The sequence below is a fragment of the Numenius arquata genome, chromosome Z (genome assembly GCF_964106895.1).
Source record: "Numenius arquata chromosome Z, bNumArq3.hap1.1, whole genome shotgun sequence".
Classification (NCBI taxonomy): Eukaryota; Metazoa; Chordata; class Aves; order Charadriiformes; family Scolopacidae; genus Numenius; species Numenius arquata.
In genome coordinates, this window is record NC_133616.1 from 69,122,549 (window position 1) to 69,145,147 (window position 22,599).

Sequence of the window (22,599 nt, forward strand, 5' to 3'; positions counted from 1 at the left end):
AATATGACCAGCAACACTGAACAGACAAAAGGAGAGAAGCAGAACGAGTACATAAGACAAACCTTTGACAAGCCACTTACCACAGATGCGCCCCTGCCAGTTTGTGTGCTACCAAGCCAAGGCATATTGATAGGTGTGCCGGGATTACTATGAGTATAAGGAGTGGATCCCTGAACATTTACCAGATCATCACGAGCATGTATAACTAAGAAATCATCAGCCCTATAAATGAAACAACATTATAAGTTAGATTCCAAACAACATTAAATACCATATTTTGTTACACTGATTTATACACAGCCATGCAGTGATACTGGAAACATACCCTTTATTTTCTATTTCCACATCATCGTCAAGCCAGGTGTAGATTTGTGTAGCTAAAATTGCAGAAACATCTAATTCTTGAATGTCATGACTTGATGCTATTGCAATGCAGTTTCGATTTGCCTAAAAAAAAAAAAAAGTAACACACACAAAAGCAGATACAAAAGGAATACTCAAAACAGTGCTTTTTAAAGTTTTGTCTGGTTGTGGTACAGTTGCTAGCAACAACATACACTTAATCAATTTACAAAACCCAAACATTCATGTCTACAAATCTACGTAAACTGTCTAAACTTGACATTTCCTTTCAAAAGTTTATTTGCGTCTGGGCTAGCATCCCACGCTATTTGTATTTTAAACCTCTCTCAAGCAGCTGTAGTTTCTCCTTGCTATCCTCAGAGGATAAACAAGACATAACTGTACTACAATGCTTGCAACCAAGCTCCCCTCCTCCACTTCTTAAGGCTTAAGTGGTTGAGCAGGAGAAGAAAAGATGACTTCCTGGTTGTCTTTGAAAGAGAAGGGAAAATACTCCTACATACAAGCTTAAAGAAAAAGTAGAGGCTACCTCTTCCCTTTGCACAATAGAAAAAAAATAGACGATTTGTAGTAGAACTGTTTAATTATGAAAAGATAATTATGAAGTGCTTTGTAGAAGGGAGTGCTAAGAATTCAAGCTGTAGCAGGATAGGTGGCAAATAGTATCTCAACCATTCACAATGGGACGACCACCTGTTTATCAGACAGAAGTACAACACAATTAGAATATCCTACCTCCTTTATACTCACCTTATTGACTGCAAAAGCAGTAATGATGTCAGACTCTTTGTGGATTATTCTTGCCTTGCCTCCTGGGCACCCCAGATCTGTTTCTATCTGTAGTCAAAAAGTAAAGCATATTTAAATGCAAACTGCTGTGCAACACTGGTTTTTAAGGGAAGTACACAGACCAAACACTGGATGGTACTAAATTTCATGGGTTTTTTTCCTCAATTTTAATTCCAAGAAAATATGACAAATATAAACCGTAATAATTACAGTAAACCTGTTTCTTGTGTAATAAACTAGCTTCCCACTGCCATGTTGAGATTACCACAGCAACACAGAAAGTATAATATGTCACTGAAGTCCCAGTACTATGTTCATTCTGACGTTTTTCAGGGATGCTGAAAGCCAGCGAGCCTACATGCACACTTGGGGACGTTGATGACTCAATATTTTGAGTCTTGATGTTTTGTTCTTAAAAAAATTTGTTAAGTCTTTTCATGCTCTTAGTAAACACTTTTTGCCACTGAAGCTGATGAAATAGTCCAAAAGAAGGTGAGAAGGTGCAGACAAGATCCTGAGCAGGAAAATAAACTTGAACTTACTCAGTTTATCTATTCACCATTCTCCACAGTTAAATAAATCTAGAATCCTGCACATTCCAGTTCCACAAAGCTTTTACCACCACATTTTCTCCCCCCCGCCCCAGACCCTGAATGGGATCTAATGTTGTAGTTGAATCTTGTCTACCTTTTTGTATTTTAGAAATGCGGCCAGGTATATGCCAGCACAAAAAAAAAAAATTCTAAACTCTAAACAGCACTGTAGGACTCCTTTTCAAAATCAGTGCTCCACATTGCAAGTATAAAACTGATAGATTACAGGCTCCAATCTGTTGCAGTTACTAAATAATTTTACAGTAAAAAAAATGGCACTGCCAAACAAATGGTGGCATAAAAATTCAAGCCTGAATTAAAAATGTAAAATTTTATATTTTCTTCAAAACACACATAATTATTCCACAACTATTGTTTCCCAGACTCCCCCCTTCAATTTCTTAATTCTCTGGCCTTCAAAAGATTTAAACAAGGATATTTTAGTTGAAAAACAGTAAAACGGTGCTGTCAAAGAACTGCAAACAGTCTTTTTCAAAGTATGAAAAAAGTATGTAGCTGTTATACACCACAAAGTAGAATACCTTCTTTAAAACATTTAAACTCGCATTACCTTATGTATGTAAAACTGCACAAAACTGCAGTGGCAAACAGATACAAAAAACATGATCTGTGTTGTGTGGTCAACAAACTACATTAAATTAAGTTATTTTTTTTTCCAGTCAGTTCCAACTACCTTATTTGCTAATACTGCTTTATTGCATAACAAATAACAACAAGGTAGCCCAAGGGACATTACAGGGTGTTCATATTTTTGCCTTCTCACTAGTTTTGTAAAAGAACGCCTGAAGAATACAGTATTTGTTCACATTTCTAGGTGTAGTATTATACCTTCTTAGTCTCTCACCAATCTTTCAAGAACATTGCTATGAAGTTTTTATATGGGTTCATTTGTCACCACCTTAAAACTACAGCTCAGTGAAAATTTTCATTAGCAAACTAGTATCAGGCTAACAAACTGCCTGACTTCAGTTAGCCACCTTCACTTATAGGCAACTATTCTAGCCATCTCATACTGGCAAAAGCTTCTGTATGTACTACATGCCCGTAGTACTACTGAATTTTTGCCACATGGGCAAACTTCAAACTCAGCTCTTCACTTGGTATAATTATGGAATTTGATAATACATATTTTGTTGTCTGGTTGTTTAATCCAGCTTTCTAAGATACATTTAGCTTCATATAGGCTTTGTAACAAGACTAGTTTTACTCAATCTCTTGCAAAACTAAGTTTTAAAGTTTATTTGCTATGTCAGCAAAGATTTTTTTAAGGGAGATCAGCACCATTTCTAAAAGGAAATATTTCATAATAATGTAAGGTCTAATTAATCTGAGCATTACTACTGTGTACCTTATTGATGATGGGCTCTTCCACCACAGAGTTTTTCATGGTTTCATTGTGCTCCTCTAATGACTTCACCAAGGGAAAGAACAACCACAGAACAAAGAATAAAGGTAAGACATAACAGGCAAAGTATCAAGGAAATACTTAATTCCTTGTTTACCTCAACATAGAACTGAAACACAACAGCAGGTTTGCAGACACACACATTTTATGTAGTACCAGTAATTATCAATTCTAAACACTATTCAGTACAGAAGACACTGATTTACTGATTCTGTACTGTAACAGCATCTTGTCCATCACAGAAGTCACATTTCTTGGAAAATAAGCAATTCCCATTGACATTTTACCAGTAATAAGAGAAAACAAAATAAAGCCAACACACCTATGCTCTGGTAAGGCTGTCAATGATGCTACCTGGAAACATATAAAGCACGTCTAAAAAATTCCAAAATACCTATCTATACAGCATAGCAACACAGCTGCATTAACACAGAGCATGACCAGAAACAGTGCATCTTCAAAGGACAAGACAAAAGGAACAATTTTCCTTTCAACTGCAATTCGTAGTGAACACAGCCACAAATACTCAAACAAGCTAATATTCTAGTTGTGACAGGACAAAGATTAGCTCATACAGAGCTCTTTGCTGCCATGGCTTTACTAGTCATGAATAATCTTTTTCTTCTGCATGTTTAATTTGTTCAAATCTGTTTCTTTCTCCTATGTTTCTGCTACTCCATAGTTTTTCTATAATATAACTGATTCTTTCAAATCATTGGGAACAGGGGTGAGTAAGAAAGAAAACGAGCAACTAAAGAGGGGAAAAACAGCATGTCAAAACTCCATTACAGAACCACAAGTTTTAAACATATAACTGAATCTGGAACCTAGAATCCAGCTAGGCACTGGGACAAGTTATCATGGGCAGAAATATTAATTGTTGTATGACTACTATTCTTATTAAAATCGAATAATAACAAGATAGAAACCAGTTGATAAGCCCAGGATGACTATGGTAGGGACAAATACAAACCTTCAGAACTTTGACTGACTAGGTTACTGTTTTTATCTTTGAAATTTTAAAGTTTGTCCTTTTGAGACAACTTTTACACTGCTCTTAACAAAGAGACTGACTATAGCTAAGTGGTGTTAGGTGTCAGTCTACAGTCCAAGATTGTCCATTGTTTCATTAGCAACAAAATCAAAAATTTTTTTAATATAAAATACACTAGATTTAGACTCGTAGCCCAGTATATTATCCACTCACACTCTAGAAACTAAACAAGCCAGCCAAATAACTTGAGTAAAAGCTCATAGATTGACCTGCAACATTTTACACATTTTATACACCATACCAACCTCATTTAGGCATCGCTTCTTTGTAAAAATATTTCTGATAAAGGTTTCCTGGACTTCTTCCTGTTTAACCAAGTACTGCCAGAGCCTCTTCACAGATAGCGCAACATGACTGTTAGATCTACACAACAAAGTTAAAATAAATATCTACATCATGGTCGTACTTATAAGAGACTGCAATACCGTATATTCTAATCAAACTATAGTCAGAAGAAATGCTGAAGCGAAACTACAGCTCTCCAAACACTGTACAAGACATATTTGGAAGCACTCTTGTACCATCTCCCTGAGAAACCTTTGTGTGAGAGAAGGTGCAAAAGGAAGAAGGAAAAGAACACGTAGCATTTTCACCTTCTATCTTGGCACAAGTGAGAAAAATCTGTTTAAGAGATTACACAGTAATAAGATTACTGGTTAGTTATTGTGTTCTTTTCAGCATACAGATTACTAACTAGATCACCTCATTCTTTGCAACATGGATCATTTATGTTTACTGCTAATGAGTCCTTCTGTCACATGGACAATGAATGACTAACACTTCATACTAGAATCACATCAGCTGCGTAACATCTCGTTACAGCTGCGTAACAAACCACCATGACTTTTCAGTAACAAAATTGGAAAGACTATAGCATCAAATCAGACTTGAAATGCTTATACTTATCCCTAGAAAACTGTATGCTCAAGCAAAACTTGTTAATACAAATATAGCTGCTTATGGCAGGCCAAAACCAATCAAACTCTGAATTGCTTTAAATTGTAATTTAATGCCAGACAGCAGATACATGTTAAATTGCTCCTTCTTAATCAACTCAAGTTATTAAAACTAAGCGTGACAACTGTGAAGGTTTTTTAAAACAAAAGGACAGACTTTCTGCTGATTCTACAACCACAAGTGATAGTAAGATTAAAAAGGCAGAAATCTATTTAAAAAGTGACAATTTACAAAACTGAGCACACTTTTCTGGCTGAACACCCAATTATATGGAGTCAAAACTACACAAATATTAAAAATAGTAAATATTTCTTCTCCGATTTTAGGAAAAGATGCTGATAAGAACATAATTATATTTCTTCCAAAGGCGGGGCAATTAATGAATTCATTGTCACTCATCCTTAATTATCTCTCAAGGCAAATTTATTATGCTTTTTTTTATTGTCAACCATAGATTTTCCCACAGAGACACTCAAAATCAGTATATCAAGCTTCAACAAAAAAAAAATTTAAAATTGGAAGCTTTTGATTGGTTTTCCTGATCTTGCTTTGGACTAGAGATGCATGAATTCTGATGTGCACCCACAAGCTCACAATGGATTAGAGCAAGTATAGAAACTAGCATGATACAGTTATCAAAGTTATGGTCTATCACATGCACTATCAACATAATGCTTGAAGTATATTGAAGATACTATAGTCAGCATTTCTAGACATTAGACTCACCTAAATGGAGTGTTTGTAGGCTCAAGTAAAGTTTTATGGCGAAGCAATGCAGGACCAGCAGCTAGGGCATCTTCAGAAGCATGAACTGAAATATAATGTTGAGGTGGACCCCCATAGAGCTCAAGACGTCTGAGAAGAACTTGTTCCCAGCGCTGTAGTGTTTTCAAAACTGCATGGCATATCGGGGAGCTAACTGGAAGCTCTAGAAAAACAAGTGAACATTAAGAAAAAGCCTTCCTTCCCCATTATTACCTTGATGGGAGATACATTTCAGCCTTCAGCTGTGGAATTATTTCAAATATCTCCAAAAGTAATCTTTATTCAAGCCACAACTTGATACTTGCAAGTATAAAAAGATGAACTGCTTTGTGCTGTCATTGCTAAATACAGGAACAGACTTCTCCAACACTGGTAGAAATTAAACATCATGGAACTGATCCTCCTGGAAGCTATGTAAAGGCATATGGATGACAGGCAAGTGATGAGAGGAAGCCAATATGGCTTCAGAAAAGGCAAATGGTGCCCGACTAATCTGGTGGCATTCTATGATGGACTGACTGCACTGGTGGGCAAGAAAAGAGCGACTGATGTCCTCTACCTTAGACTTCTGCAAGGCCTTTGACATGATCCCATGCAACATTCTTACCTCTAAATTGGAGCAATATGGATTTGATGGATGGACTATTCAATGGATAAGGAACTGGCTGGATGACTGCATCCAAAGAGTTGCAGTCAATGGCTCTATGTCCAAATGGAGATCAGTAACAAGTGGTGTCCCTCAGGGATGACACATTGGGATCAGTACTGTTCCAAATCTTTGGTAATGACATAGACAGTGGTAGTGAGTGCACCTTTAGAACATTTGCAGATAAAGGCAAGATGAATGTTGCAGTTGGTTTGCCAGAGGGAAGGGATGCCATCCAGAGGGACCTTGACAGGCCTGAGGAACAGGCCCATGTGAACCTCATGAAGTTCAACAAGGACAAGTGCAAGGTCCTGAGCCTGGATCAGGGTAATCACCAGTATCAATACAGACTGAGTGATGAATGGATTGAGAGCAGCCCTGAGGAGAAGGACCTGGGGATCGTGGGAGATGAAAAATTGGACATGAACCAGTAATGTGTGCTTGCAGCCCAGAAAGCAAATCACATCCTGGGCTGCACAAAAAGAAAGGTGTCCACCAGGGTGAGGGAGGTGATTCTGCCCCTCTAATCCGCTCTCATGAGACCCCACCTGGAGTACTGCATCCTGCTCTGGGGCCCTCTGTACAAGAAAGACATGGACTGGTGGGAGTGGGTCCAGAGGAGGGCCACAAAAGTGATCAGAACAATGGGACACATCTCCTGTGAGGACAGACTGAGAGAGTTGGGGTTGTTCAGCCTGGAGAAGAGGAGCTGTGGTGAGACCTTATTACGGCCTTTCAATACTTAAAGGGGACTTAGAAGATAGACAGAGAAAGACTTTTTACCACGGCCTGCAGTGATAGGACAAGGCGTAATGGTTTTCAACTAAAAGAGCGTATATTTAGATTAGATATAAGGAAGAAATTGTTTTACAATGAAGACAGTGAGATACTGGAACAGGTTGCCAGAGAAGTTTTGGATGCTCCATCCCTGGAAGCGTTCAAGGTCAGGTTGGATGGGGCTTTATGCAACATGATCTAGTGAAAGATGTCCATGCCCATGACAGGGAAGTTGGACTAGATCATCTTGAAAGGTCCCTTCCAATCCAAAGTAGGAATGATGTAACTTGACTTACAAAAAGCTATAGGGTTTCCACCAAGAAATAAATATTGTAAACATTCTTGTATGACTAAGAGGCAAAGAAAAAACTAAGTATGCAGAGACTTCTGGTAACTACTGAGCATTCCTTCTCACCCACTCATCTTACCCACCCACCATGTTATTTCATAAATATACCTGCATGATAAACACTATCAGAGAATTATTCCCAGATCATGGAAAAATTAAGAACTTTTGAACTTAAAAGAAAGCTACACCATATATATTATTCAACATATTACTTATTTAAAAATGTGGTTACTAAGTATGAAAAGACAACTCTGCTGCTTATTACCTGAAAGATCATGTCCAGCCAAAGGGTAGAAAATCTTCAAATTGTGAAGTACCAGCTGAACCATTGCCAATCTCATCAGTGACCAACTAACAAGAAAGCACTAGTAAGTCATTTACTAAAAGGAAAATTATTTTTTCTCACTTATTCACAATTAGGATTTAAATTTAGAGCTTTAAATCCTCATTATAAACTGCTGATAGCTACAAACAGTATTTTAGAATATTATAGATACTTTGAATTCATAAGTCACTATATCATATACTAATAAAATCAGTAAAATAATCATTGTGAAAAACTAACTACTAAGTCTAGATAATGCACTGCCATGAAATATCAAGTAACTGGTGTATTATCTCAAAAGTGAAAGGTCAGAAATTCAAGTCCAGCCATTTCAGAAAATCTCACATTCTAAAGGAGTTACCTACCTATATGAATTTGAATTAGAATGCTCTTGGTTTTGTGAATTTGATGCAAACACATCTCCATCAATATCTTCATCATCTTCACCACTTTCCTGACTCTCTTCTGAATCATATTCCACTTTACTTTGTGATGGAAGAAAAGGCTAAAAATTTAAATAATACTCCTTGAGTATCTTGTAGCCAACATCTATTTTAAAATTATCTTTTAAAAAAGTATCATTAGAATATTAATGTTTTTTTATAAAAAGCAGGCATATCATTATAATCAATTCAGTAATATTTGGAGTTTGTACCACATGAAAAGAGCAACTGTCCGTAAGCATTGCCTACCTTAACAGCTTAACTATTTTTTCCATTACTCAAAATTCTAATGCTGAAAATGAAAATACTAACAGTTTTCCAATTCTTATTTTGCTTTACTTTCACATCAGGTACATCAAGTCACATGCAGGACACACAAGCTTGTTTTTTGTGAGTGAGAAGCCAAAAACACCAGTGTATTTTCTCTCTCGTTCTTCAAAGGGCTCAGAAGACTAAAGAACAAGAAAAACCTAACCCCTGCCTACAGAATTCAATACGTATGATAAGCCCATCATCAGTGCTCCAGTGTGTTATTCAGTATTTCCAATTTCTTTTTTGTCCTTACTCCTAATATACTGCTTACATATTTATTTTGCTGATATAGCAATATTTGATATAGAAATGTGCCATACAACTCCACAAAATTACATAACTTTCTAAAAAGAAAGATCTGCCACAGCAGACTTGACAGAAGGCAATGCACTCTGATTTCTATTAAGCATACACATTCATTTCACTCATTTGAAACATGATAAAAGCTGGTCACATTTCCTTGTTTTTCTAAATAGTTGATCCATAATTATCTACACATTTGTACTCTGCAACTGTAAAATGCAACATGTATTGTTCATACCATTACCTGAAATAACAAGAGTTTTTAAGAAAGTTGTTTATAAATATCTGTAGCCAGTGTTTTAGAAAAAGCTAAATATGAGTAATAAAACCAGAAAGTTTCTATCACACATCTAAATTGATGAATAGACTAAAGAAAAATAAGAAGAAAATTACCGTTCAAGAAGTGATAGAAGATTTTTTTGTTATTATGACAGTTAAATATTACCTTTGCAATGAAATAATCCCAGATGCTAAGCTCAGGAGGAATAAATCTTTCTTTGTAAGATGGAGATTCTTGCTCTACCAACGACAATACAGGCGACTGAGAACTCTCTTTTGTAGAGGTTTTTGATGAAAGCCTGTAACGTTTTTGCTGTTTCTCTCCATCGTCTACAGAGGAAGAAACCACAGTATTTTGCTTTAAGTTGTCTGCTCCACCTCCCTACTGCTTTTAATAAAGGTATTTATAACAGTAAGTAAAAATCTTCCTTATTGCAAGTTTTCAGAATTTTATCTTAACATTTCTGTAGCAAATAAGCATAGAGAATGTTAAAACACAAATATGCAAAAATAATATATAACTAGAACTCCAGAAGCGGAAACCTCCCCCCACAAATAATACAGAATGGTAGGTATACCCATAACTGCATTAAAAGTTTTCTTCCTACAACAAAGATGACAAATACTGTTCCACATGCAAGAACGCTGTTAAACTAAATTACTTTAATAAGCTTATATTCCACGTATAAGACTTAAATGCTTGTAACGCAAGCTGAGCCAACTGTAAAGGCTGAGAGAAGTAAGATTTAAGTTGATTTTTTAAAAAAACAACTTTGGGTTGGTTTGTTGTTTTTTTTCTTTAATACTTCACAACTATGATTTTTTATTTTTTTCGAACTGGGAAAATTCTCTGTATTCACGGTGGTTGCCAGATTTTTTTTCATAATTTCTGGTCATCTTTGGATCAGAAAAAACATGTTTTTCCAAGGATTTTCAAAAACATGCTTGACTATCTATGAAGACAACCATTACCACTACAAGCAGCTATATTGTATATTCTATTTATATATAGAATCTAACAAAAGCTGTAGACAGTATCTCATCTTTCATCTTAAAACTCAGATATTTTAAGTCTGTATTGCACTACTATACTGTATCATATTTTTTCCGTTAATGATATTATTTGCAATCCACTTACCTGTACTAAAAGTTGCAAATATAAAAGCTGCAGTAGAATGCATTTTCATTTCATTATTTAAAGCTCATCAGCTAAGACTGACCATGCACATGCACTGTATGAATTTTTAGCAATTGCTTAAAAAAATAAATTCACTAGGCATAAAATAAGGAAAAAATGTTGCAAAATACAGAAGTAAGAAAGTATATGCTTGCAGGTTGTTTTTCTAAGCACAATTCAAAAAGCAAATGCTTTACTTTAAAACAATATTTTTTTTCCCATTCTGATAGATCATTCCTTGCATTTTTAAGGATAATGTAGGCTAGCCATTGGGAAAAAAAATAAATCAGTGTTTAAGGAAAATGAAAGTAAAACCATCTAAGTGGTTTGAAATGCATACTATAAAATCTTTAAATAAATTAACAAATTCATTAAAAATCTGACTGTCATTTGGGATTTCAGATCTCCATTTATATCCACTTTCAAATTTCTCATATATTTCTCATTAAAACTCTTTAACATGTTTTTTTTTCATTCAAAATATTTATCTTCGGTTCCATTTTATTTATAGGACAAGCGTAAAATTTATGCTATTTTCCAAGAATATTGGAGTATTTCAGACATGGAAATTGCTTCTATTTCTGCCAAGATCAAACATATGCAATGATACTCAAAAGACCTATTGTCCACATCACCTCCCTTCCACCTTCATAGAAAGAGCTAAAAGGCAGATCTCTTTCAATTTCCAAAAATACTAAAATGCAAGTCAATGTGTTTTATTGAAGATTGTGCAGACATAAAGCACCAACACTCCAATACCCTATGAAAAATGCAAGTCTTCATTAAGAGATATAAAATTATTAAGTCCTTCAAAAAGGACAAAAGCATCATCCTCAATTGCAGGCATCAACAAATATCAGCACTGCTGAAGCCCAGAACAGAGTGGAACGACAGGCACGTCAAAGAGATACTGATTTTGAATCACACCTCGAGTCATTTTAGGAAGCATAAAGCCCTGCACAGATTTCTGTATTTCTTTAGGAAGTTATGAAAGCCAACTAAAACAGCAATCTGGTGAAAGTCTACACTGCTGGACGCTTCAACTTCAAACCTATAAAGAATTTGTACTTTGCAAGGTTACAAATCTTGACGTTTTCAAAATAATATCCTGCTTACTCATGGGCAACAGCCCATGTGGCCAAGGTGATGAATTTAATCAACAGTAGCAACTGCAATTAAGTTCCATAAGCTGCAATTTGATTACTGTATGTACACAAGATTGTAAATTCTTTGTTGTATTTATGCACCATTTAATGAGTAGTGATTCACTGAAAAGCTCAAAAGCAAGTACATACTACACTCTCAGGCATTTCTGAAGTCATTATATACATCGTGGGCATTTCAACAAACAGTGAATGGAAACCTCTCAAAAACTTAGATAAGCACGAAACATTTGGCATACACAAACTTTGTTGACATTCCCTGACCATCCAAAGCTGCTTCTGCTGAGTCAAAATAACTCCATCACTCCATTCACAGTGCAAATACTTCAAGTCAAACGTCTAATCTGTTTTAATGGCTGACTTAACCAAGAATAAGACAGTAATAGTAAGAAGACAAAGACTTTAATATAGAATAGGAAGACCACACAAGTAATGAAGTACTCCTAAGTACCGTAAAAAAAAAAACAAGCCCAACACTGCAGTCTCTAATTCTGAGCTGGAATTCAAGGCAATTATTCTCACATTAATGTCAATGTTTCCATTACTAATAATATCACAGGGAATTCTGCATTAAAAAGGAGCAGTTTGCATGGCTGTTGTTAGATCCTTACACAAGCTGGTTTAAAACTTGAGGAATCTGTATTCTTTTATCTATTCTGCGATTAATCCATTCCTGGAGATAAAGTCTGAAAATAAGACTTTTTACTGTTGTTTCTGATTTGCAGACACATAGTGCTGTTGGATGTAGCCTGAAGCTCAAAGTTGCTAGTCTGAAGTACTACTAATGCTTGTTGTTCTGTTCCAGATTCTGGATGCATCATACCTCACAGTAAGTACAGGAAGCAGATAAATGCAAGAGTTCTAAGGGTTTGGTTTTTATTTACAATTGCCTAAGCACAAATTGGCCAAACACTAAATTCATCTTCTGCTTAGATGCTCTGTTACTGTAAGTCAGAAATTTATAAAATCTGTAATGGCAGCATGTTTTCTAGGAGGTCATAAATAATTGTTTGTGAAGAGCAAACAAATTCATTCAGATGATCTAACAAGAGGAATGTATGCATAAGACTAACAGCAGGACTGCACAGCCTATGGATAAGTTTTTTGTGCATATCTTCATTATCCAAGCATCTGTTTCTCAAAACCTCTGGTGTGTCAGGCAAAACTCACCACAGTACGACAATCTGTAATTTCTCCCTACCAAAGTACAACTATAGTACTCTGAGTACAAAGTACTCAGAAATAATATTTGTGTTAAAACTTCTTTAGTTGCTTGTGAAGTTACAACAATCAGCAGAGAAAAGTAACGCCTTTGTAGACTATTAATAGTCAGGTATTATTAGATTTCTGATTTCTAGATCTGAAACCCAAAATGACAGCTTGAAGTCTATAAAGTGTATTTGTAAAATACTCAAGTTTTGGAAGCACTTTTGCACTTAATTTACTCTTATAGCATGGAATAATTGAATATATAAAATGAAATTATGGATTTCTAACTGTTAAAGCAAAATTCAAACTTTTCCTTAAGAACCCTCTGGATTATAGAGAATTTACCAACTCTATATAGACAAGTTACAAAACAGTTTTCCGAGACAGTTTTGAAGAGAAATACATGCTAAATACAATTCTGAAAAGATCTACTGTAATGAACAATAGAGTTATTTTTCAGATGCTGATTGCCTCTTTAAAAATAATTTTAAGACATAATGTAAATTCTCAAATGCTAACCCAGTTTGTCAAAATTTGCTGCAACTGCAACAAGAAACACATCTGAGAAGCCTAACATGTTAGGCAGTTCAAAAAGGCATTCATAGTGCTATGCTTTGTCTGATCTTTACTGTGAAAGAGGTAATAAAACACTAGTTTTTCATACAAACTAATTCCTAACAGAGGGTCAGGATTTTACAAGACTACCAGGATCAATTTTTTGGTTCCTGTCTTTTATTTTGTGTCTAAAGGAAAGATTAAGTTTATTTAATAGAAATTTTATATCCAAACCTATTATATGCTCAAGTCAACTAAAGCAAAGTGCAGAAAGGGAAATCACATAACTTTATTGGCCAGTACTGTACATAGTACTATAATCTCTTAAAACAAGTTTTAACTTAAAGAGATCAACATCCACATTCAGATAAAGTGCTAAAGGACTTGGTGGGGGGGGAAAGCTGGGGGAGAGGAGGGGGAGGCTACATGCAAGACATATATTGTTATATTAGAATTTTTATTGTTAAGAATTTTTGGCTTTTGGTCTCCATTTGAGAGTGAAAACATTTCACAAAAATCTAAACAAACTCAATAAAAAAGTCTAGTTATGCATAACAAAATGGGAAGCTATATGGAACCTAAATCGTACTATGGAAGACATGCCATAGTTGACTGGAATAAGCATCCCAGTCACTTCTCAGTGTTCATTTCTGGGTAAGAAAAAAAGAAGTAAAAGACAACAGTAAAGGCATAAAAATACAGCAGATTTTTATCCGACTTCTCTGCTGAGGGTCTATTTTTTCCTTTTTTATTTTTTTTTAATTCAAAAAGACAGAAATATGTTCCTCCTAAAATCCTTCCCCTAAATTTGCTCTACATAAACATCCACTAAAAACAAATAATAGATTTAAGAGAATCCTAGAATTACATAGGTTGGATGAGACCTGGCCCAACCCCTTGCTCAGAACAGGGCTGACATAAGTGACTGCCTAGTTTGTTCAAGTTTTGAATAACTCCAAAGATGGAAACTCCACAACCATTCTAGGTCCCTTTTCCAGTGTTGGAATATCCCTGGAAATTCATATTTAAAAAGGTCCCTTCTTCCCTTAAATTTTCAGTCTCAGTTTCATGATTCTTCCAGCAACAGTTTTACTAATTCTGCAATTGGACAGCCAGCATTAATTTTTAAGAAAAACATGCACTAGACAGGTATTTAGTATACATTTCAGAATACAATTAACTTATTTTAAAACAATAGTAGCAGTAGCATTAACACATCTCAGTATACAGTTACCAACACCTAGGAAACTTAGAATTGCCAACAAAAACAGAATCACAGAATCTTCATGGTTGGAAGGGACCTTTGACATCAAACCAGTTATGCCTTCCAACAATTTTCATATGGCAAATATATTTACCTGAGCAAAATGATAATGAGAAATATTTATTCAATACCATAGAGAAAACTGATCAGCTAAGAACTCACTTTTGATTAAAGATCTCTACCCTGAAAATACTCTAGATGTTTGACAACGTCTCTGTTTAAACAGGCTACATTTCCAGTTTTCCTTGAATACAAGATAAGATATTTTTATATGCAACACACATTGAATATTAATAATAACAATATAATAATAAAGAGCATATAGTTTGTTATTTTTTTTTTATATATATTCAGAGGTGATGTACACAGTCACCATAGTTCAAGTACATTTATCTTTACAAAATCTTCCTTTTAAACAATTCATGCAGTCCGCAGGATTGTTTCTCTTGATTTTATGGAAGCCCAACTAAATTATAAAGCACAAATCTGTACCAAAAAGAAAAGCATTACAGAATTCATTCTGGACCTCAGGATAATTTATAATCATCTGAATTTAAAACTTGAAGGTTGCTTCCTTTCCTAAAGGGTTCTTAGACTGTCAAAACTGAACACGACACCTTTTCTTTGTAATGTCTAGAAAGAACACTTAGAAATCCACATGCATAATAATGCTTATATTCAAAAAGCAAAACAAGCAGCTCTTCAACAAAGATACGAAACACTTCTGATCCTTTCAAACCATGGTCAAAGTCATTTTATAATTAACACCGATTTCCAATGAAGTTAGCAAGAATACAACAGCACCGCAATTTTCTTTTTAAAAAAATGCCCAATTCAACTGCTGCTTCAGTTACAAAGCTTCACTTTAAATTTTGATGTCATGGCTTGCAAACAGAAGTTTTTCTGTCTTTCTACATAGGCGCAAAAAAAAAAACCCACACATAGCAAACTGCATGTAGAGGCCTAGTACTAAATCTAGTATCTTGCCTGAAGATTTGGTAGGACTATGAGTACTGAAGGCCGTAAGGGATTTGGAAAACCCCACACATTCCATGGAGAACACTACTACCTGATGTGGGCTAGGCATTGGGAAGTGCCTACCTGCCAAAGAGAGAAAATATACTGTATTTGTAAAATGGGAATATATTCCTGTTATGAGAGAACTGGAAAGTTTTAAAACGAACATTAAAAACTGCTGTAATAGTACTGAAAATCTTCTCCTTACGATGAACTGAACCCCCTCACATTACAGTTTAACATATAGTGGTTTTGCTACTTGGAAACTTTATTTCAATAACATTCACGACTGCTTCATACTCTCTTCTACACAATATCTATGCTAATTATTTTAGATCCTTGTTTTTCTTTGCAGATCTAAAACCATATTGAATTCTTAGTGAACATGAACTACTTAAAACCATTATTCTTAAGCTTTCAGCACTGACACAATTTTCTTAAAACACCCCTAAGACAAATATAGGCAAAACAACAAAACTAACCAGTTTTTGTCTTTAATTGCAGTTGTTCTCTGCTGGGCGTATGAGCTCCTCCTCCAAAGATAGCAGACCACATTTTGTTGTTAAGTGGATGAGCCATAATTCTATACAACTCATTGCTAGAATGTGTTGCTAGGCCATGGATGAACAGACTCAGGTAGACTGCGGTTAGAATTTCACAAAGTAAAACTGTGAGACCTGGCTGGGCTTCCTCACCAGCAGAATTCAAGAGACGTATTAGAGCTGTTATTCCTATTTATAAAAAAAAAAAGGAAAATAAGAGAAAAGCATATATGTGTGTGTGAATACTCTGAATTATCATGGGTATTTTGACCAGCAACTTACATTAAGTACCTTCTACTGTAGAAAAATTTTAAGTCTTAGAGGGAATTAAACTCCAGGAGAAAGTGGCATGGTATTTATTTTTAACAGCTTCATGTTTTAGACTAACAGTTAAACAGATATATATCAATTTTTCAAGAATAAAAGAAAAAAAACCTCACAAAAAAAAGCACTCAAATTTTGGGATATCTCTTAAATAAAATACTGGCAGGTTTAATTCAACTGCCTGGTACTGAAACTCTATTATACAACATTTAGTTACCTCACTTACATGAATCTTTCTTCCCCCCATGTCTCAAGCTCTCTTTTTTCTCATTCCTCAATACTTTCAGCAAAGGGTTAGCTCTTCATCCTCTACTTTTAATCCAGTGCCTCACAGTATATTCAATACATAGCACCCAAATATTACACTTAAGATAAAATTGCTAATCTGCTCTTTGACTTTTCTGTGGTGCTTGTTTCACCAGTTAGGTTTATAGATCCAGCATAATACTGTAAGTTGAAATGCTTTACAGTGGTAAAACCAACCATAAATCATGGTCATTGACTTGAACTATGCCTTGCCTGACAGGTATTCTTTCACACAAGTACTATGCATCTTGTGGTTTTCTTATGGTTCCACAAAAAGTTGTAAAGAGTTTCAGATAACTGTCACTTTGTGCACATAAGAGAAAATACAAATAGCAGTGGCTAAAGAATTCTGCTTTGTGTCATACTCTTCCATTTGCACATAAAGCATGTGAAGCCATTAAGAACAAACCCAGAGAAATCAGTTTAAAGTGATGTTACCTATAAGCACAACTGCTAACACCACCTTGTCTCATTCATTAGAAGTTTAACTCTGCAACTAATGAAATTAAAAGTGAACATATGACAACCTGATTCCTCTCTAAAATCTGTAGAGTCAGTGACAGAACATAAAAGATTTTTTTGAATGTGAAATTTTCTTATTGAAAAAACAAATCCCATCATATGAAAGCATGTTTCTTGGTTACGCTTACTTTAAAACTAGTAAGCTGAAGCTTGTACAGCCATATATTACATTGCTTACACTCCATCTAATGTGACTAGTGTAGCTTCATTAGCATAGATCCCAGCACACATTAAGAATTACATGAAGTCCTACATGGGTTTTAGAGGTAAGCACAAAATAATGCATTATAAACTTCTCATTGTCAATAGCTGCAAGTTAGTTCAAAAGTTGTACACAAGCTAAAATCATTCTAAGATGGTGCACAAACTAAGATACTGTTGAAAAGGACTTGAGAGTAAGGAAGCAGAGTAACAGTGAGACTGATCTGTTGCCTGCAGGGGGCGCAGGCAGAGCACAGGACAACATTTCACCCTACTTTTCCATTTACTTGCCCTTTACTAGAGCACCCACTAACATTTTTTAGCAAGAGAAAACAACATTAAATCAACTTGTTTTAGTGAATAACCAGAATTACTAGCTTACAAATGAGGATAGAATTTTATTATAATAACTTATTTCTACCACACAGCTGTTACAAATGCTACTACAAAGTCCAAGTCAGAGCTGCATACTCTTACAGTGCCTCCAGACAATTAAGGTTCCCTTAAGAGTTAAAAAACAAATCAACTCTAGATACCTGGCCACTGAGCAGGTGATGTATTGGGAGTCACTGTTTCTTCTAAGCTTGCTGTTCTTAGAGAATGGCGCTGAGTCAATAGCACTGTCTGATACACTGTTCCGGTGAACTGATTTGCTTGAAATGAGCTGTGAAACAGAAAAGTGGCATGTTGTATTTATAGAAGAAGTTATGTCTAAAACTATTAAAGTGATAGCCCTTTCTAGACGTAGGCAGGTGTAAGCACTGCCTTCTGGTGCGCTATTATATCATCCCTATAGCGAGACAATGCATTGACCATTCTCTAAAAAGTACTTTTCGTAGATCTTTACCTGTAGCCGTGGCCATCACAAAGACATTGGTAGATGCAAGCAGAGAGTGATGCTGCTAAGGTATGCATTACGTATATCTGTAAGACAGAAACATAACTTAAAAAAACAGACTGTATTTTACTCTATTAATATATATACTGTTTCACAAAAAAGTCTGAGTTTACTGCACTTTGCTGATAATCAGATTTTATATTTCCAAACTTAATTTTACTTAGTTTTAGGATTAAAAATGCAGAGTTTATCATTAATATAACTGAAGTAATAATCATATTGTCATAAAGACAAATGTAACGCTGGTAACGTAGTACATGTTTTCTGTAACAGATGTCATCTTGGAGAAATATCCAGTCCTGAGAGGCCAATCTACTTTTCCTTGTCCAACCAGATGCTCAGCACTTCAACAATAAGTAATAATCAGTGGACATTATTCTAACCCAAGCTAAGTACTACAGAAAATATCGATATTCCACAGTTTTATTACTTGTCACATGTAGGCACATCAGAAAGTTTTCATGCTGTCAGAAAGAGATGCATGACTTCAGCAAGCTGGACAATGACAACAACAAACACAACAACTATAAATAAATAAAATACGCACTTTGTTGTTCTGAGTATCTGGGTGAGGTGGTGAATCGAGGTTTATTATGGCATGTAATATATCATGAGTTAAGTTACCAAGATGTAGCAATGGATTAGCCACCACTGTTTTGGCACTAGCTGTGCAAGCGAATAGGAGAGGTACACAGCTTTGCTCTGGTAGAGGGCTGGAAGGTATCTGTATTGACTGCTCCTAAAAACAAGCAAGAAACATACACATAAAGTGATAGTACAGCTTCCTAAAGGGAACAGAAGAACTTTTGAAAGAGGGGAAGGCGATTCTAAACAAAAAAAACCACCATAATCTACAGAAAGCATAACATTTTAACAAGTGTTACATTTATTATAAAATAAGTGCATGCTATAATAGGAAAACAACAATAATAGGCAACACATTCAAAAGAATGTACAACACACCAAATGCAGAGAACACACAAACTAAGCTACCCCACATACCTGCTGAGATTCTTGTAATAGCAGAATTAATTCCATTCTGACAGATGCCAAACCTCCTCCATGAGAACCATGAAGTATACAGTAACTAAGGAACATTCTTAGGAGAGACTGGTATTTCAGAAGCCATTGGCGTCTTTTCTGAAAATCTTCTTTCTGTAGCATAGTTTTTTGCTGGTCAGCTAAGTCTTCAGTGTTTTCATGAAATGTAGCTTCCTCTGGCACCACACTAATTCCTGACTGTATCTCTTCTACTTCAATACTGTAATCACAGGTCTTTTGAAGAGCTACCACCTCTCTTTCAAGCCACTGATATAACTGATACCTCAACTTCCCACCATCTACCTCATAACCAGTGGACAGGGTACGAAGCTCTACAGTAAGAATTTTCAGGCATGCTCTAAACTTCAGCTGTGCTGAAATTATATCTTCTGATGGACTTAGAATATCTTTGTCATCAACTATACTAAAAGATTCTGTGTAGCTAGAACTTGTTTCATATAATTTTTCAGTTTTCTTCAGAGGTTTTAGCTCTTTCATTACCAGGGAAGAATCTTCATTCTCAACACTTTCATCACTGTCTGACTGTAGTTTCAATTGCTCATCTTGGAATACCACACTTGGCTGGCTCCAGTCAAAGGAAAGTGTTGAGCTTGAATGTTTTCCTGATGAACAATCTGAAGATGAACCTAGACCATTAAATGAAGGCTGTGACCAATCAACACTGGAAGATTGGTCTTTTGTTTCCAATTCTTTAACTGGAGAGGATGGTGAGAAATCTTTACTAGTATCCATTAAACTAGAGGATCTACAGAATGACTTTGACCTCTTGACAACTTTGGGCATCTTTGATAACACTTCTAAAGCCAACATAGGACAACCAGCTTTTAGATGAGCATATGCAGTGGTGAAAAACAGCCGTCTTTCGCTTAGGTTGATTTTGTCAGCTAGTCCATTTTCTACCGTTAGGCAAATGTGTGTAGAAGATGTGTCAGAAGAGCCAAAATGACGTCTCAACAAGAGAGGATGTGTTCTTAAGTAGTTATAGAAGTTAAACACTGCAGGGTTACAACTTGATGAGCCATCTCCTTCATCTGAAAAGATATTGCATCATGAGGCAAATCTACCATTCTGTATGAAATAACCCATCTGCAAAGTTTTAAGTTCATCAGAAGGCTATTGGGTCTTAATATTCATTCTACTGTTAACTTCATTGCATCCCACTTTTCACCTTCATTTGCACCTTTATCATTTTATTATCTTGGAAGGGAGGACACTGCCAAACCTAATCACTACTAAAAACAGAATCTTGAGTGGGAGAGCAGGTAACACTTTTTATTTAAAACAGTTGCCATTTCTTTTTCTTGTAGTCAGGCCAATTCTGCTGCAGTTAAACAAGACCACATTCCTGTTCAGTTTAGGTTTCTGAAGTCTCCATCATTAAATGACAATAAGATGTTACATCTTACTAAATATTCATGTCCAAAACCACAACATGAAAATCCCTGAAAAGATACAAGTATCAGCATAGGATGATTCACACAGCTTTCAAAGAGTCCGGGTTAGCTGATGTATACTCTTACTGTTTCCTCTGTCAGGAGCTATGGCACAATTAACTACAGATAATAGGAAAACGTACATGAAAGACCACCTTTTAAGTAAGAAATAAAGCAAAACACCACAAACAAGCCACTGAACTGACTAAAGAATTAGTAACATTTAAAAATAATTTTACACAGGAGGATGTGACCAAGACAGAAACAACTGAACACTATACCCCTTATTTGCTCAAAATTATCCTGAGGCATGTCACTTCAACTGAAATAATTTTTTAAAATTGATTACACAACTCCGGGGATTCAAGTGTTCATTTATTCCCATCAAGTTTCTCCCAGTAGCCAGGACTGAAACCAGCTAGCATGCTAACTATTAGGGACTTGAAATATTTAACTTCCTTGACAACATTAAGTTTAGGAAATAATACAACTGGTTCTTAAAAGGCCTACAAAGCTAGCAAGTGAACAGGGAAAAGAATCACTTTAGGAGACTTATATGCTATTTCAGGTACCACGTGGGCTTCTTTGTATCATAGTAAATACCAAAATCTTTTCTATGGCAGTTTATCATTGTGGTCATCCATTCTTCCCAAGGACTAAAAGCTACAAAACACCATGTCTTCCAGACTCTGCTATGTAACTGTGCAATTAGAAGTTTTTTCTAATAAGGTTGTGATGGAGTCAAACTAACTAATGAAGTTAATTTGTCTCTTCTTCTTTCAGCTGCTGCTGGAAAAACAGCTACATAACTGCAGGGTCATTCTCATTATCCTAATATTCACATAGTTAAAGGATAAATTAAGTATCCACGCATGGGATACAGGATAATAACAATACAGTCACCACATTTACTATAAAAACCACACATATTGTGACAGCAAGCTATTTACTAGTAATGGTGAGCAACTGTGCAGTACCTGGTCTTGTTCAAACTATGCTTTAACAAACTACTACTTACATGAACAATAGTTAAAACCAACCTAACAGGCAAAATACTCATTCTTACCTCCTTCGTCTTCAAAAGAATGTTTAATCAAAGTGTCAAGAGCCTTGCTATAATCTTCCAAAATCCAGTAAGCCATACTTCGCAGAAAAGGGTCACAGTGCATGTTTCCTGAACTCTCTTTTCCAGGAAATGCACTTCCCAAAATTCTCCTCTGTAGTACAGATTTGTAAGTACTAGATACTTCAAACTCTGACTCATAAAGTCTTGATATTACAAGAGCCAATTGAATGTCATTCAGTTTTTCAAGGCAGACCTAATTGAACATAAAATAACATGAGTATATTTATATTAATATGTGAACATATATACTTATATTAATAAGTTAATATTTATATTATATTCATAAGACCAAACATCATCATTTCTCCTCTGGTTAAAATGATCACAAGACAGGAAGTGACATGAATCTGTTCAGATTGAGATAAGTAGGTCTATCAATACCATAAAAACTTAGCAGGAACTACTGTGGCAATACTATT

The 22,599-nt window shown here is 35.4% G+C and overlaps 1 protein-coding gene across 5 annotated transcripts in view; it reads right to left on the reverse strand.

The window, feature by feature from the left end:
• Positions 1-22,599, reverse strand: part of DMXL1 (Dmx like 1) — an 84,042-nt gene that overhangs the window by 12,960 nt on the left and 48,483 nt on the right. For 2 of the 5 annotated variants that reach the window (XM_074166326.1, XM_074166322.1), the window contains 15 exons: positions 22,121-22,373; positions 19,562-20,646; positions 19,107-19,298; positions 18,509-18,585; positions 18,198-18,325; positions 16,249-16,497; positions 9,548-9,750; positions 8,410-8,549; positions 7,985-8,070; positions 5,909-6,110; positions 4,471-4,588; positions 3,115-3,177; positions 1,114-1,200; positions 326-447; positions 81-222 (listed from right to left, as the gene is read on the reverse strand). In XM_074166326.1, coding sequence (XP_074022427.1) covers positions 81-222; positions 326-447; positions 1,114-1,200; positions 3,115-3,177; positions 4,471-4,588; positions 5,909-6,110; positions 7,985-8,070; positions 8,410-8,549; positions 9,548-9,750; positions 16,249-16,497; positions 18,198-18,325; positions 18,509-18,585; positions 19,107-19,298; positions 19,562-20,646; positions 22,121-22,373 — 3,147 coding nt within the window. The remainder of the gene's footprint in view (positions 1-80; positions 223-325; positions 448-1,113; positions 1,201-3,114; positions 3,178-4,470; positions 4,589-5,908; positions 6,111-7,984; positions 8,071-8,409; positions 8,550-9,547; positions 9,751-16,248; positions 16,498-18,197; positions 18,326-18,508; positions 18,586-19,106; positions 19,299-19,561; positions 20,647-22,120; positions 22,374-22,599) is intronic. The other 3 variants (XM_074166325.1, XM_074166323.1, XM_074166324.1) reach the window with 2 other exon arrangements.